Genomic DNA, 13420 nt, shown 5'->3' with positions numbered 1-13420 from the left:
TATATCCACATAATTTTCCTCCCTCATGATGCCATCTATTTTGTGAAGTGCACCAGTCCCTCCTGCAGCAAAGCACCCCCACAACATGATGCTGCCACCCCCGTGCTTCACGGTTGAGATGGTGTTCTTCGGCTTGCAAGCATCCCCCTTTTTCCTCCAAACATAACAATGGTCATTATGGCCAAAGAGTTCTATTTTTGTTTCATCAGACCAGAGAACAATTCTCCTAAATGTACAATCTTTGTCCCCATGTGGAGTTGCAAACCATAGTTTGGCTTTTTTATGACAGTTTTGGAGCAGTGGCTTCTTCCTTGCTGTGCGTCCTTTCAGGTTATGTCGATATAGGACTCGTTTTACTGTGGATATACAGTAGGTAGTTTTTTACCGGTTTCCTCCATCCTTTGCTGATGTTCTGGGATTGATTCACACTTTTCGCACCAAAGTACGTCCATCTCTAGGAGACAGAACGTGTCTCCTTCCTAAGCGGTATGACAGCTGGAGGTCCCATGGTGTTTATACTTGCGTACTATTGTTTGTACAGATGAACGTGGTACCTTCATGTGTTTGGAAATTGCTCCTAAGGATAAACTTGTGGAGGTCTACAATTTGGTTTTGGCTGATTTCTTTTGGTTTTCCCATGATGTCAAGCAAAAAGGCACTGAGTTTGAAGGTAGGCCTTGAAATACATCCACAGGTACACCTCCAATTGACTCAAATTATATCAATAGCCTATCAGAAGCTTCTAAAGCCATGACATCATTTTCTGGAATTTTCCAAGCTGTTTAAAGGCACAGTCAACTTAGTGTATTTAAACTTCTGACCCACTGGAATTGTGATACAGTGAATTATAAGTGAAATAATCTGTCTGTAAACAATTGTGGGAAAAATTCCTTGTGTCATGGACAAAGTAGAGATGTCCTAACCGACTTGCCAAAACTATAGTTTGTTGACAATAAATTTGTGGAGTGGTTGAAACACTAGTTTTAATGACTCCAACCTAAGTGTTTGTAAACTTCCGACTTCAACTGTAGATAACAAACAAAAGGGAAATAATCAATAAAAATGAACAGTAAACTTTACACTCACAGAAGTTCCAAAAGAATAAAGACATTTCAAATGTCATATTATTTCTACATACAGTGTTGTAACGATGTGCAAATAATTAAAGTTCAAAAGGGAAAATAAAGAAACATAAATATGGGTTGTATTTACAATGGTGTTTGTTTATCACTGGTTGCCATTTTCTTGTGGGAACAGGTCACACATCTTTCTGCTGTGATGGCACAATGTGGTATTTCACATGGTAGACATGGGAGTTTATCAAAATTGGGTTTATTTTCAAACTCTTTGTGGATCTGTGTAATCTGAGGGAAATATGTGTCTCTAATTTGGTCATAGATTTGGCAGGAGGTTAGGAAGTGCTGCTCAGTTTCCACCTCATTTTGTGGGCAGTGTGCACATTGCCTGTCTTCTTTTGAGAGTCAGGTCTGCCTACAGTTTTCCTTAAGTTTGAGTCAGTCACAGTGGTCAGGTATTTTGCTCTGTTTTTTTGTTCAATCTTTCCAATGTGTCAAGAAATTATATTTTTGGTTGGGTCTAATTGTGTTGCTGTCCTGGGGGGGATCTGTGGGGTCTGTTTGTGTTTTGTGAACAGAGCTCTAGGACCAGCTTGCTTTGGGGACTCTTCTCCAAGTTCATCTCCCTGTAGGTGATGGCTTTGTTATGGAAGGTTTGGGAAACGCTTCCTTTTAGTTGGATAGACTAGAATAGATGTATGGAAGAGCTGTGAATGTTGTTCAATACACCCTGAACATCCTGAATCTTCGGTATTTGTAATACCCCAGTTTTACTTTCAGATCATGTCTCCTAAACGTTTGAAGGATTATATCATAACATTTGTAACAACTTGATGATTTAAAAGGTGCAATCTGCAATTGACACAATAACAAAGTGGGAACCCCGCTTCGGTTTTGGTAAAGCACTGAGCGATGGGTCTGGATGGGTCTGGATGGGTCTGGAGAAATGTAACCACTCTCAGATTCATAGACAGAGCCATGGATGCATGGACAGGGTTGTGCCGTGGCGGAGATCTTTGTGGGCTATACTCGGCCTTGTCTGAGGATGGTAAGTTGGTGTTTGAAGATATCCCTCTAGTGGTGTGGGGGCTGTGCTTTGGCAAAGTGGGTGGGGTTATATCCTTCCTGTTTGGCCCTGTCCGGGGGTGTCCTCGGATGGGGCCACAGTGTCGCCTGACCCCTCCTGTCTCAGCCTCCAGTATTTATGTTGCAGTAGTTTGTGTCGGGGGGCTAGGGTCAGTTTGTTATATCTGGAGTACTTCTCCTGTCCTATTCGGTGTCCTGTGTGGATTTAAGTGTGCTCTCTCTAATTCTCTCTTTCTTTCTCTCTCTCGGAGGACCTGAGCCCTAGGACCATGCCTCAGGACTACCTGACATGATGACTCCTTGCTGTCCCCAGTCCACCTGGCCGTGCTGCTGCTCCAGTTTCAACTGTTCTGCCTTATTATTATTGGACCATGCTGGTCATTTATGAACATTTGAACATCTTGGCCATGTTCTGTTATAATCTCCACCCGGCACAGCCAGAAGAGGACTGGCCACCCCACATAGCCTGGTTCTTCTCTAGGTTTCTTCCTAGGTTTTGGCCTTTCTAGGGAGTTTTTCCTAGCCACCGTGCTTCTACACCTGCATTGCTTGCTGTTTGGGGTTTTAGGCTGGGTTTCTGTACAGCACTTTGAGATATCAGCTGATGTACGAAGGGCTATATAAATACATTTGATTTGATTTGATTTGACAGGCCATCCAATATATTTAAATAATAGTTTTAAGCATGTTATGAGGCTAAACAGTATTTGGTTACATTTAAAATGTCTACAAACATTAGAGTAAAACAAGCTTATATTTTAGGTTCTAAGCTCATAAGGCATATTTTTTTTATCATAGCGTACTGGTAGTCCCATAGTCATTGATGCATTTGGTGCACTGGAAATATAAAACTCCTCTCAATGACCTCTCCTGCTACCTAGGGCCCAATACCAAAACAGCTCCAATCAGCGGCTTAGGTAGAGTTCATACATATCCAATCGTTTCAGCTCCCTGGGCAGACCATTGAGATCTACACTATAAATACATATGAGAAGGATCAGTAATATAAGGGTTTGGAAACTTGGTTCAGCTGGGGGGAGGGAGATTTACAACATTCCCACAGGTCCTTGCTTGTCAAACGGGGAGGGGGAGATGGTATGGAATCAAAAAGGGGTAGGGGGAAATAGTGGCTAAGACTGAGCTAGTCTGGTAGTGACCTCCATCTAAGCTACTGTACAGACACCGGTCCACGAGAGAGCGGGAAGTGAAGTGGTAGCCAAGGCCTGCTATATTTAGCCACCTCCCACGCTGGCCAAACCACATACCAATGACAACAGACACTGACACCCACCCAGTCACTCACCCATCCCAGCCAGCCACCGATCCCCACCCCCTCCCCCTCTTTCCCACCCACACCCGCAACATCTTCAGAGCTGGGGAGCGCAAGGACCCGTCTAGGCCGCACTACCCAGTCTGACCTCCTCGCCCCACGCCTTCCTAGCTTCCGTAAGGATATAGACATATCTTGAGATCCCCCTAAAGGGACCTACACACAGGTAAGGTGTCATAACCATAGGGCCACTTCTTAGGTGTTGTGCCTATATGTTTTGCTGTGTGATTGTACAGGGTGACATTGATGTTTCAAGTCAAGCTTGTTGGGGACACTCAATAGACCGTTGGGACAGAGCTGCCCTCCGCACTATTGTCAATTTAACAAGTTCTTTGCATCCCAATGTCTTGCTAATATGTAAGGTCCATCTGATCCCCCTAAGATTTAATAGAGCCTGGCATTATGTCAATGACCAACCTGGACTCAGGGGTAGACGTAACATAGTAAATGTAAATCTGTCTCCCACCATTTAGTATATGTTACATATGTATTAATTTGTGGATGGCCGTCATCCATTTCATATGATATGATATGTTACGAATTACAATTCGTATGTTATGTTCCCAATTGCAATTTGTACAATATGTTGCTAACTTGCAATGCGTATGCTATGTTTCAAATTAGTTGTGGCTAACATTAGTTAGGTGGTCAACTCTAACATTAGCTAGGTGGCTAACTTAGGGTTAAGGTTAGGAGTTAGGTTAAAGGGTTAGGGTTAGCTAACCTGCTAAGTACTGTAGTTGCAAAGTAGCTAAAAAGTAGTAAGTAGTTGTAAAGTTGCTAATTAAATTTGTCTGTGATGAGATTCGAACACTCAACCTTTGGATTGCTAGACATTGAGTCTATGAGACCAGGCTGGAATGACTTACTCTATGTTGATTAATTTAATTATGTATGACAATGTGCAGCAATTTCACATTATTTCTTAGTTCTCCATACATCTTTTGTTGGTGCTATTCCCTTAACATTTTTACATTTACAACAGAGAAGGAATGAACATTGAGAATTCTTTGGAAGTGAATTTACTTCTTGGAGCTGACACTAAAGCTATGAATGAACATGTGAGCATGCTTTAATCGACTGGTCAGATAGCTATGAATGGCTCTAAGGCCAAATTAGTGGACAAGATCAGTTTTGAGTTGTTTTACTTTACTTATGAGTACCTATTCATAAAATACTGTACATGCAAGTATATATATTCATTCAGATTTGAATAAAAACAAGATGGTGCATACAGTGTTTCCCAACTCTGGTCCTCGAGTACCCTCAACAGCACACATTTCTGTTGTAGCCCCAGACATAAAATGACTGATTCAACTTGTCAAGGGGTTGATAATTAGCTGACAAGTAGAATCCGGTTTGCTTGTCTGGGGCCACAACCAAAATATGTACTGTTTGGGGTACTCGAGGACCAGAATTGGGAAATTGCAGTAGGCTATTGCTTGACTTGGGCAAAATGTGTATTTCGCTGTGGACTGTTGCTCGCCCCATCTTCTCAACTGTCACATCTGTTTGTTGTGTCCTGTCCTGTACCCCTGTCCATTTTCGACCAACATGGGTAATTCCAAGCATATCGATTCTTGTTCTACCGTGGTTCGCTCCTGCCATGTCTGATGAGTATGTGCTCAGCTTTTAATGGCCCAAGGTTATTTAAAGGGATGCCAAGGTTATTTAAAGTGATGCGAAGGTTATTTAAAGGGATGTGCTAACTTTGCCCTTTTAGCGCCTCCAATAAATGCAACCGGCCCCGGCGCGTGTTTGTGCGTGGCAGGGGGAGTGTAATGTTAGCAGATCAATAGCATGCTGCACAGTGTTGCCTCCTTTGGGGTGATGTTAAGCTAGCTGTCATTGAACGAGGTGTGCCGTAACATGCTGTCCCTTGTGATATTGTGTTTCCCCAGCGGCAGCAATGTCACAGTTCTCTACCATGACAACCAATGAGAGGAAGCTACAAGCAGCAGCCATCTGTAGGGAGATACAGGGTCCTGAAGGTACCCCTCTCACTCTCTGAATAAATGTAACTGCAGTCATAGTGTACATACTGCACAGACATAAATACACTCACGTGAGTGCCTGTGAACAAACACAAATGCGTACGTACGTACACACACACACACCAAAGGAGGCTGCTGGGAGGCGCTATAGGAGGACAGGCTCATTGTAATGGCTGGAATAGAATGAATAGAACGGTATCAAACATATGGAAACCACATATGCCATTCCATTAATTCCAGAGCTCCCACCACCAGCCTCCTCTGACACACACACTTAATACTCTCACTTTGTAGCGGTGTATCATCTAGTTCGCCACCATCTAAGGCCCTGTATATAAATAAGAATTTTATTTGCTCAAAGTAACTAATCTCTTTGTCGTTGTCCTTTGAACAAGCTATTTCTGGGCGTGGACAACTGCATGGCTTGTCGCGGTAGGGAGGGAGGGATGGGGGGGGCCTGAGGGTCACTGACAGCTGAAGCATATTCTGGCAGGCTAGATTGCTTTTGGCTGATTTGATAGGCCTATGACACCTCCATGATCAGCATGCATTAGGTATTAATCGCAAACAAGGGGGCCAACATGAGAGGCTGGCTGACACGAGAAAATGATTCATCATTACTCATATTGACAGTATACACTATATCAAAGTATATCAAACATTAGGAACACCTCAATTTGTCGGGTTATAGACACTATAAGGTGTTCGAAAGTCTTCCACTGGGATGCTGGCCCATGTTGACTCCAATACTTCCCACAGTTGTGTCAAGTTGGCTGAATGTCTTTTGGGTGGTGGACCATAGTTGATACACACAGGACACTGTTGAGTGTGAAAAACCCAGCAGCGTTGCAGTTCTTGACACAAACCGGTGTGCCTGGTACCTACTGTACTACCATATCCCGTTCAAAAGCACTTCAATCTTTTGTCTTGCCCATTCACCCTCTGAATGGCACACATACACAGTCCATGTCTCAATTGTCTCAATAGTTAAACATCCTTCTTTATCCTGTTTCCTCCCCTTCATCTACACTGATAGAAGTGGATTTAACAAGGGTCATCAATAAGGGATCATAGCTTGCTCAATGTAATGTTTTGTATACTCAGTGTATACTAAGTCAGTGAGGTGGGTATTGGGAATGTGTAAAATGTGTTTTACATTGAAAGGTAATCAGTAGAATGTAATTAGCAAAATGTGCATATTGTCAGTATAATGAGAAACTGCTTTGACAGAATATGCATAATAGGATAATTTAAAGGTAAGGGCGTATGGGACACTAGCTCAGCCAAACGCAGATAAACCGACAACTACACATAATAAGTGCATATACATGTGGAGGTACAGTATGACACGATACACACACACCAGAACCCCCCACACACACACACACACACATACACACACACACTTTCTCATAGCTGTTGTGTCTCTTCCAGATGCAGAGATGGACCTGGGGAAGAAGATGAGTGTCCCTAAGGATGTGATGCTGGAGGAGCTGTCTCTGGCCTCCAACAGGGGCTCCCTCCTCTTTGAAAAGCGCAAGAGGCGCTCCGAGAAATACACCTTCGAGAACATCCAGAATGTAACCAACACACAGATCAATGTAAGCAACACAAACCACTTGCATGTGCACCCTTGAATGTGAACACTAACTACAATAGTGTACTACAAGGACAATCAAAACACTGGAACAAAGTTGCTGTTTCAACAAGAACATTTAAGGGAAACTGAGCGATGAGGGTGATGACAGTTGCCATTTGTTTTGGTACTTTATGTGATTGTGATGAGAGACGCAAATAAGGGTCATCAAAGTTTCCATTAAACGGTTCAATCAGACCATTATCAATAAGCATTTTCTACATTATCAGTAACTTATCAGCTGTTGAACTGTAGGAGACTGTTCTGCACGGCTAGTACATCTAGTGATTTATTCTCCCCAATCCTAAAGCAGCCTATGGTCCTAAAGAAAGGAAATTGAGGAACACAATACCTAATTTCCTAATAAAATGCACAGGCACTTGAAATGCATTGCAGACTGCAGCCCTACTGCTGCTCAAGACTTGAACCCGTTCCAGAAACAACCCCTTGACCCTACCTCAGAGGCACTTGTATAGAGTACAGTAGATCTATAGTAGCTCTGCCCTTTGATAGTCTAGGTGGATTTGCTATCGTATATTGCTACATGAAGATTTATAATGAGGTCATAGAGGATAGAGGGCAGGACATAGGGGTTGTTTCTGGACAAGGCCTTGGACTTGCATAATAGGTGTGATATTCTTCCAACGGGCATACGTCAAAGTCCTGTTTACATGCTTTGTGTTTGGATGGGCAGTGTACGAAGTCATCGTCTTCGCAGCAATATAGGCTACACAGGCCCTAGTAAGCTACTGGACTACTTAGGCCACATAGGGACATTTCCCATATAGCTTTTAAAACAGAAAGTCCAAATGCCAAGGGTCTAATAATCTGTTACATTGCATTTAGTAATTGTTGTATCTAGCTCAGCTGGAGAAGAACGCACATCTGCACGGTTTCACATTGTACATCACTCTGATGTTTTCTAACATGTGCCACTCATTCTGATAACCCATTCATACGTAAAGCAGCACACTGTTGTAAACCACAACGTACAGTACGACGTACCATACACAACAGTAATGTCATGCAGTACACTTCCTCTGGTAGTTGCTTGAGCCTTTGGAATGTACACACACAGTCATACCTGTTAAACTCTGAGTGTTGTTTTGGGCCCGGTACCGGGCCTCCGGAGCTTAAGAAAGTGACATATCATTTGAAAGCTAAAGCACTTGTCTTTTTGAAAATTGAGCTCAAATCTTACTGCTGGTGATGTCATAAGAATGAGCTATGGTCATATTCATAGAGTATGCAATTTAGGTCAAGTCACCAAAAGTGCAAAAATGTTGTATGTGTGGAAAGGCTACACCCTGGTAGTCATCGTAATGCAATGCATTTCTTTTTTGATCCACATTTAATATGACGTTACCTCAAATGCATCCGTTGATCCATCGTTTCCTATGACAAAAATGACTGGGAAAATAAGTTTGAGGGTTTCCTCAACTGTCTGTCTGTTATTTACAACAACAAAAAATAATAACTGAAAAGTCCCGATCACCCGATGTCAGGCTTGAGGTGAGGTATTACCCAAACCAGATCAAACAAGATGCATCTGGTTTCAACTGTTTAAAAAAAATGTCTGTGTTCCTATGGGAATTTGCAAATGTGTAGAGTGCCACCATCAGGTAAAAGATATGACAATGTTTTTCTGAACGGTAATTGATGACATATTTTACTTAAAATCTAGACTTTAAATTCTCTTATTCCCCAACATGGGGACAATTTGGAACCAAAACCCCCCCAAAAAATATTTATTTTATTTAGCTTTTCTTTGCCTGCTGTTTCTCTGGCTCTGTAATAGTCACATTGTTGCTGTACACCTGTAATAGAATGCCACGGTTATTACGTTTCTATCAGTACTAAGCATGTGTTCGTAGGACATTTAGATTTTTTAAAATCGTTTTTAAATGTCTCTAATGAAGTCGCTTAGAAAATGCCACCAGAGGGCGTCATAGTTTGACAGATTGTTTGGAATATATTTACAATATATTTGAATATGATGAAATTCTTTAAAAAATAATATCTCCCCCCAGTTTGTTTACCTTTGGGGGCAAAGGGGAACTGCTATTTCAAGTGTCAACATTCCCTGAGGAAGTACTGGCATAAATCATTCCAAATATCACTGGGAAGATGAAAGTTACAGCACAGGATATTCAAGCATGAGAAAACAATGCTCTTTATATTACTGGCTCTGCATAAGACACTCACTGACCTTTCAATTGCCCCCACCCTCTCCTCTTTCTGTCCCTCTCGCTCTCCCTCACTCTTTCTCTCCATCTCTTTGACCCCTGCTCTAAACTGTATTTCTCCATCCCTCCCTCTCCCCTTAGAATGGTGTAACTCTTCAAACGGAGAATCAAGAAACCAAAGAAAACAGCTTAAGAGTGGAGCAGTTGTCTAAAACGCCCCAGAACATGCCTGACCTGAGCACAGCCCCTAACCCAGACAACATCGCACCAGGTTGGTGCTGCAACTGTGAAATAACCTCTGCTCTAAACTCATGACCCCATGACCCTTATGACTCAGTAGCCTGGAGGTCAGTGGAGTCATTAGCACGATATATAAGCGTGAGCTATCTCCGGGTGAGCCAGTGACGTTGGAGTCAGCCTTGATCATTTGAAAATGTATGTTGTATCACCTGAATCACACACAGAATAAAAAGCCTTGGTCCAAATTAAAAGTAGCGCAGCCTGGCCTGGCCTGATAGCAAGCCTAATTTAGAATGAGACTTCTAGCCAGTCAAGAAACTAACCCTAGCCCCTTACTGCCTAGACAGGATTTTACTTGTATTAAGTTATATAGTCATAGCTCAACCTTGCCCTCTGATAGGCTAGGTAGGACTTTGTTTACTAGGAGCGCTTTCTCCATTATTCACACATGGTGCTGTATATGTATGGTCCAGCTGGATATAACAAACAATGTAATGCTTTGCTAAGGCTTCATAGGGGAAAGCATTTTATCCTTGTATGGAATCTTCTGGCTCAAGGGCATGAGCCATCTTTCTTCTTCTCCTCCTCCTTGTTCTCCCTCTCCCTCTTATTCTCTTTCAATGGATCCCCCCTAACTTTCTGTATCTATCCCTCATTCTCCCTCTCTCTTTCCCCCCTTACCCTCCCTCTCTTTTTACTGGCGACCATGGGCATAGTTTGATAACAGTCCAGATTCCCCACAGGAAATGTATAGAGTATTTCCTGTGTCCACTGCTCGCTGTCCCCTGATACCATCAGGGAGAGACTGGCTCTCAGATATTGCTCGCACTCCCGATCCAGCACCGTCAACATAATATGGACACCAGTTTAGCCGATGAGCACATGGAGACAGTACGTGTTGCTATTTCGGGAACTTACGACTACGCCACCACCTTGATAGGGAGTCCGAGGAAAAGTCAGTGGATACAGCATGGAAAATTTTGGTTGGACCTTGTGTGCAATTGACCAATAATGTAAAAAATCATAACAGTCACAAAGACGTACCGGACCAAATTTGAACCTATCATAGAGTTTGGATAGCACAGTACAGTGAGTGGAGCTCAATACAGTACTGAACTCTACTATGTTCTGCTGTATTGTACTACACGGTACTTCACTGTGTTTTGCTGTGTTGCGCTGTGATGTTAAAACTTGTGAAACATGAGGAGAATGATATTCATATCCATAATTATGCATTTCTGTGCAGTACAGATCAGGGACCCATGATGTAATTCCGTTACTGGGTGTAAATCAACTTAACTGTAGTTCAATTTTAAAAAATGTAGTTCAAAGTCAAGGTGCCATGTCATAACAGACACCCCATTCTTTTTGTAGATATTTTTTATATATTCATTCGGAGCAGATATTTAAGAGTTTTTTTTTGTTTGCATCTGTACAGTTCTTCCACTACATTCGTTTTTTCAGTAGACATTTTTAAAAGTAGTCCTTGTGCATGGAGTTGTATGGTTTGGAACACTTTTAAATCTATGGTTTCTGTTTGGCATATATTATAATGTCTTTTTAATTTTTTTTTTTTTTTTTTTACCTGAGTCAAAGAGTAATTCTGTTACTAACCAAGCTTTGGGGCAACCATGTCACTTATACACATATCCTCCTCTTATCTCCCCCAACCCCCAGTGTTTCCTGAAGTGCGGCAGTCACAGTACATTTCCCACAACACATTGGAGCAACTAAATGCGCAACCATGCACGTGAGCACTGTATGTGGCTGGTGTAAATCTCTTGTGGTGTGCATTTTGTGAAAAACAGCAGAACTCCCAGAGGGGCCAATGTTTGGTCTTTCCCATTTCCTTCTCGAGCAACCATCAATTCAGGAAGAGGGATTGTTCATAATAAGAGGGTTGGACATGACAGCGCAACACCCCACGTTATGTAACACCTGCTTGCAAGCTGCCCCTGGCGAAGAACACCCGTTTTGAAGGATAGTTCTTTGGATAGGCCTTCCCTGTCACCCTTACACCACACAGTAAGAAGTCCTTCATGTTGGTTCACTGTGGAACTTGACCATATTTTCCTCTGGATGCAACACAGGGAGGACCCGTGCAGTGCTTCATGGGGTTTATATTGAGCTTTGTGTTAAGAAAAAATCAGGTTGGTAGTATAATATATCTGGCCTGATGGATGCCTCAAAGGTCATTGTGAATCATTTCTAATAGTCTATTACATTATTTTGCTGTTAAGCAGTTTCTCACTAATTCTCTTTCTCCCTCAACCCCTCTTTTTCACTCACTCTACTTCTTGAACCACAAGCTGTACCAAAGAAAGGTTATGTGGAATCCCAGGGCCCTTTCACCAGATTCTCTCTCCCTCTCTTTCGCCCAGGTTATGGTGGCCCTCTGAAAGAAATGGAACCAGAGAAGTTCAACAGAACATGCCTCCCGAAGTCCTACCACTCCCCCTGGGACCAGGCCATCTACCACCACGACCCCTCCCTGGCCGATAGCCTCGTCACCTGCCTGCAAGAGCCTGAGGCCAAGCCAGAAGGACCAGGGTACAAGAGCTTCAACAGGTATAGCCGATGATGGACCCGGACCACACCATGGTTGAAATAGTACTTGCGCATCGTGTAACACTCCTGACTTCGGAAAACATATGTCAACATGTGATTTTGTAATGAGCATAACATACTCTATGTCGAAGTGTACTAAAATGTCAACTTGATTTTACCATTTGTAGTAGATGAAGGGAGTCCACTGACATGCTTTCCTTTATCTGGGTCACAACATAGTCAACAGACACACCATGCATTATCATTTCAACAGAACATGTCCTCCAGACAGTGGCTCATACCTTTGATGGGATGAGCCAATCTGTCACTTCCCTCTGCATTGTTAGTGGTGCAAGGTTAACATTAACATTGTCAATTCTCTATCTATCTCCAGGGTGGCTACTCCGTTCAGAGGCTTCGGAGGCAAGTCCACCAGACCGGCCCCAATGTCCAAGGCCCCCGAGATGGAACACAACCCCATGCCGGAGCTGTACCCCGAGCTCCAGGCGGAGCCGGCAGTGCAGAGGCCCACATTCAACAGGGTGGCCTGTGGCTGGGCGGGGACCAGCGCCCCACTCATCCTTCCCACAGTGCCGCTGGTTCCCATGCTTATCCCGGAGTCCGATGACCTTTGAAACTCTGGCTGCTGCTGTGTGTCCCGAGACGTTTCCTGGTTTGCTACCCACAAGTCCTTTTTGGTGGGTTAGGGTCAGAATAGGGTCAGAGTGAAGGAAGGAGGTCTTTTGGTTTTCCGCTTAGGGCAAGTTAGCTACGTCTTTGTGGCGAAAACACACGTTTCTCTGATTAACTGGTTGGCCCATGCCCAAGGTATTCTGCCCATCTTCAAACTGCACTTAAAATAAGTCAACCACACTTGCCAGAGTTACTAAATACAGTATAAGAGCTGTACATACATTGATGTGTATAAGTGAAATTGTATTTGCCTGATGACATTTGATTATTGGTATTAGTTGTTTTTTTGAGGTAAATAAAATTATGTAAAGCATAATGCTGTTATTTCAGTTTTCCTTTAATGATTTTATGCTTGCATTGCTGCTTTTCCTGCTGAATTAGTCCCTTTCCTTGTGATTGAGTGACACAAATTGCTTTAACATATTCACAGAGAAACGCTTCAATAACTGTTCAGCAGTGAGTGTCTGCACTTGATCTACAGTGAAGGATCCATTGCCGCATGACATTGCACCTGTGTTCTCTTCTATGTAGTCTTCCATCACCACTCACATCCTATGTCAGTCTAAGTTACAGTTTTATAACACACCTCAAGGTTACACTGCCCGAGCTGACATATCAAATCTGCTTCCCCG

At 42.9% G+C, this 13420-nt stretch overlaps 1 protein-coding gene across 1 annotated transcript; it reads left to right on the top strand.

Moving 5' to 3' along the window:
• Positions 1–3490: 3490 nt before the first annotated feature.
• Positions 3491–13104, top strand: LOC112259977 (myozenin-2). The gene is made up of 6 exons (XM_024434729.2): positions 3491–3658; positions 5394–5483; positions 6921–7087; positions 9450–9579; positions 11930–12116; positions 12490–13104. Exons 2-6 carry the CDS (start codon positions 5402–5404, stop codon positions 12728–12730), a joined length of 807 nt encoding a protein of 268 aa, XP_024290497.1. The 5' UTR covers positions 3491–3658; positions 5394–5401; the 3' UTR covers positions 12731–13104.
• The last annotated feature ends 316 nt before the right edge of the window (positions 13105–13420 follow it).

Source organism: Oncorhynchus tshawytscha, linkage group LG10, assembly GCF_018296145.1.
Source record: "Oncorhynchus tshawytscha isolate Ot180627B linkage group LG10, Otsh_v2.0, whole genome shotgun sequence".
NCBI lineage: Eukaryota > Metazoa > Chordata > Actinopteri > Salmoniformes > Salmonidae > Oncorhynchus > Oncorhynchus tshawytscha.
Note: the sequence above shows the minus strand (reverse complement) of the source record. Positions and strands in the feature narration are given on the sequence as shown.

Excerpts from the sequence above, each read along its gene's own strand:
- LOC112259977 (XM_024434729.2), top strand. The coding sequence starts at position 5,402 with ATGTCACAGTTCTCTACCATGACAACCAATGAGAGGAAGCTACAAGCA. Across the intron at positions 7,088-9,449 it reads TAACCAACACACAGATCAAT|AATGGTGTAACTCTTCAAAC; the intron begins GTAAGCAACACA and ends CTCTCCCCTTAG. Across the intron at positions 9,580-11,929 it reads CCCAGACAACATCGCACCAG|GTTATGGTGGCCCTCTGAAA; the intron begins GTTGGTGCTGCA and ends TCTTTCGCCCAG.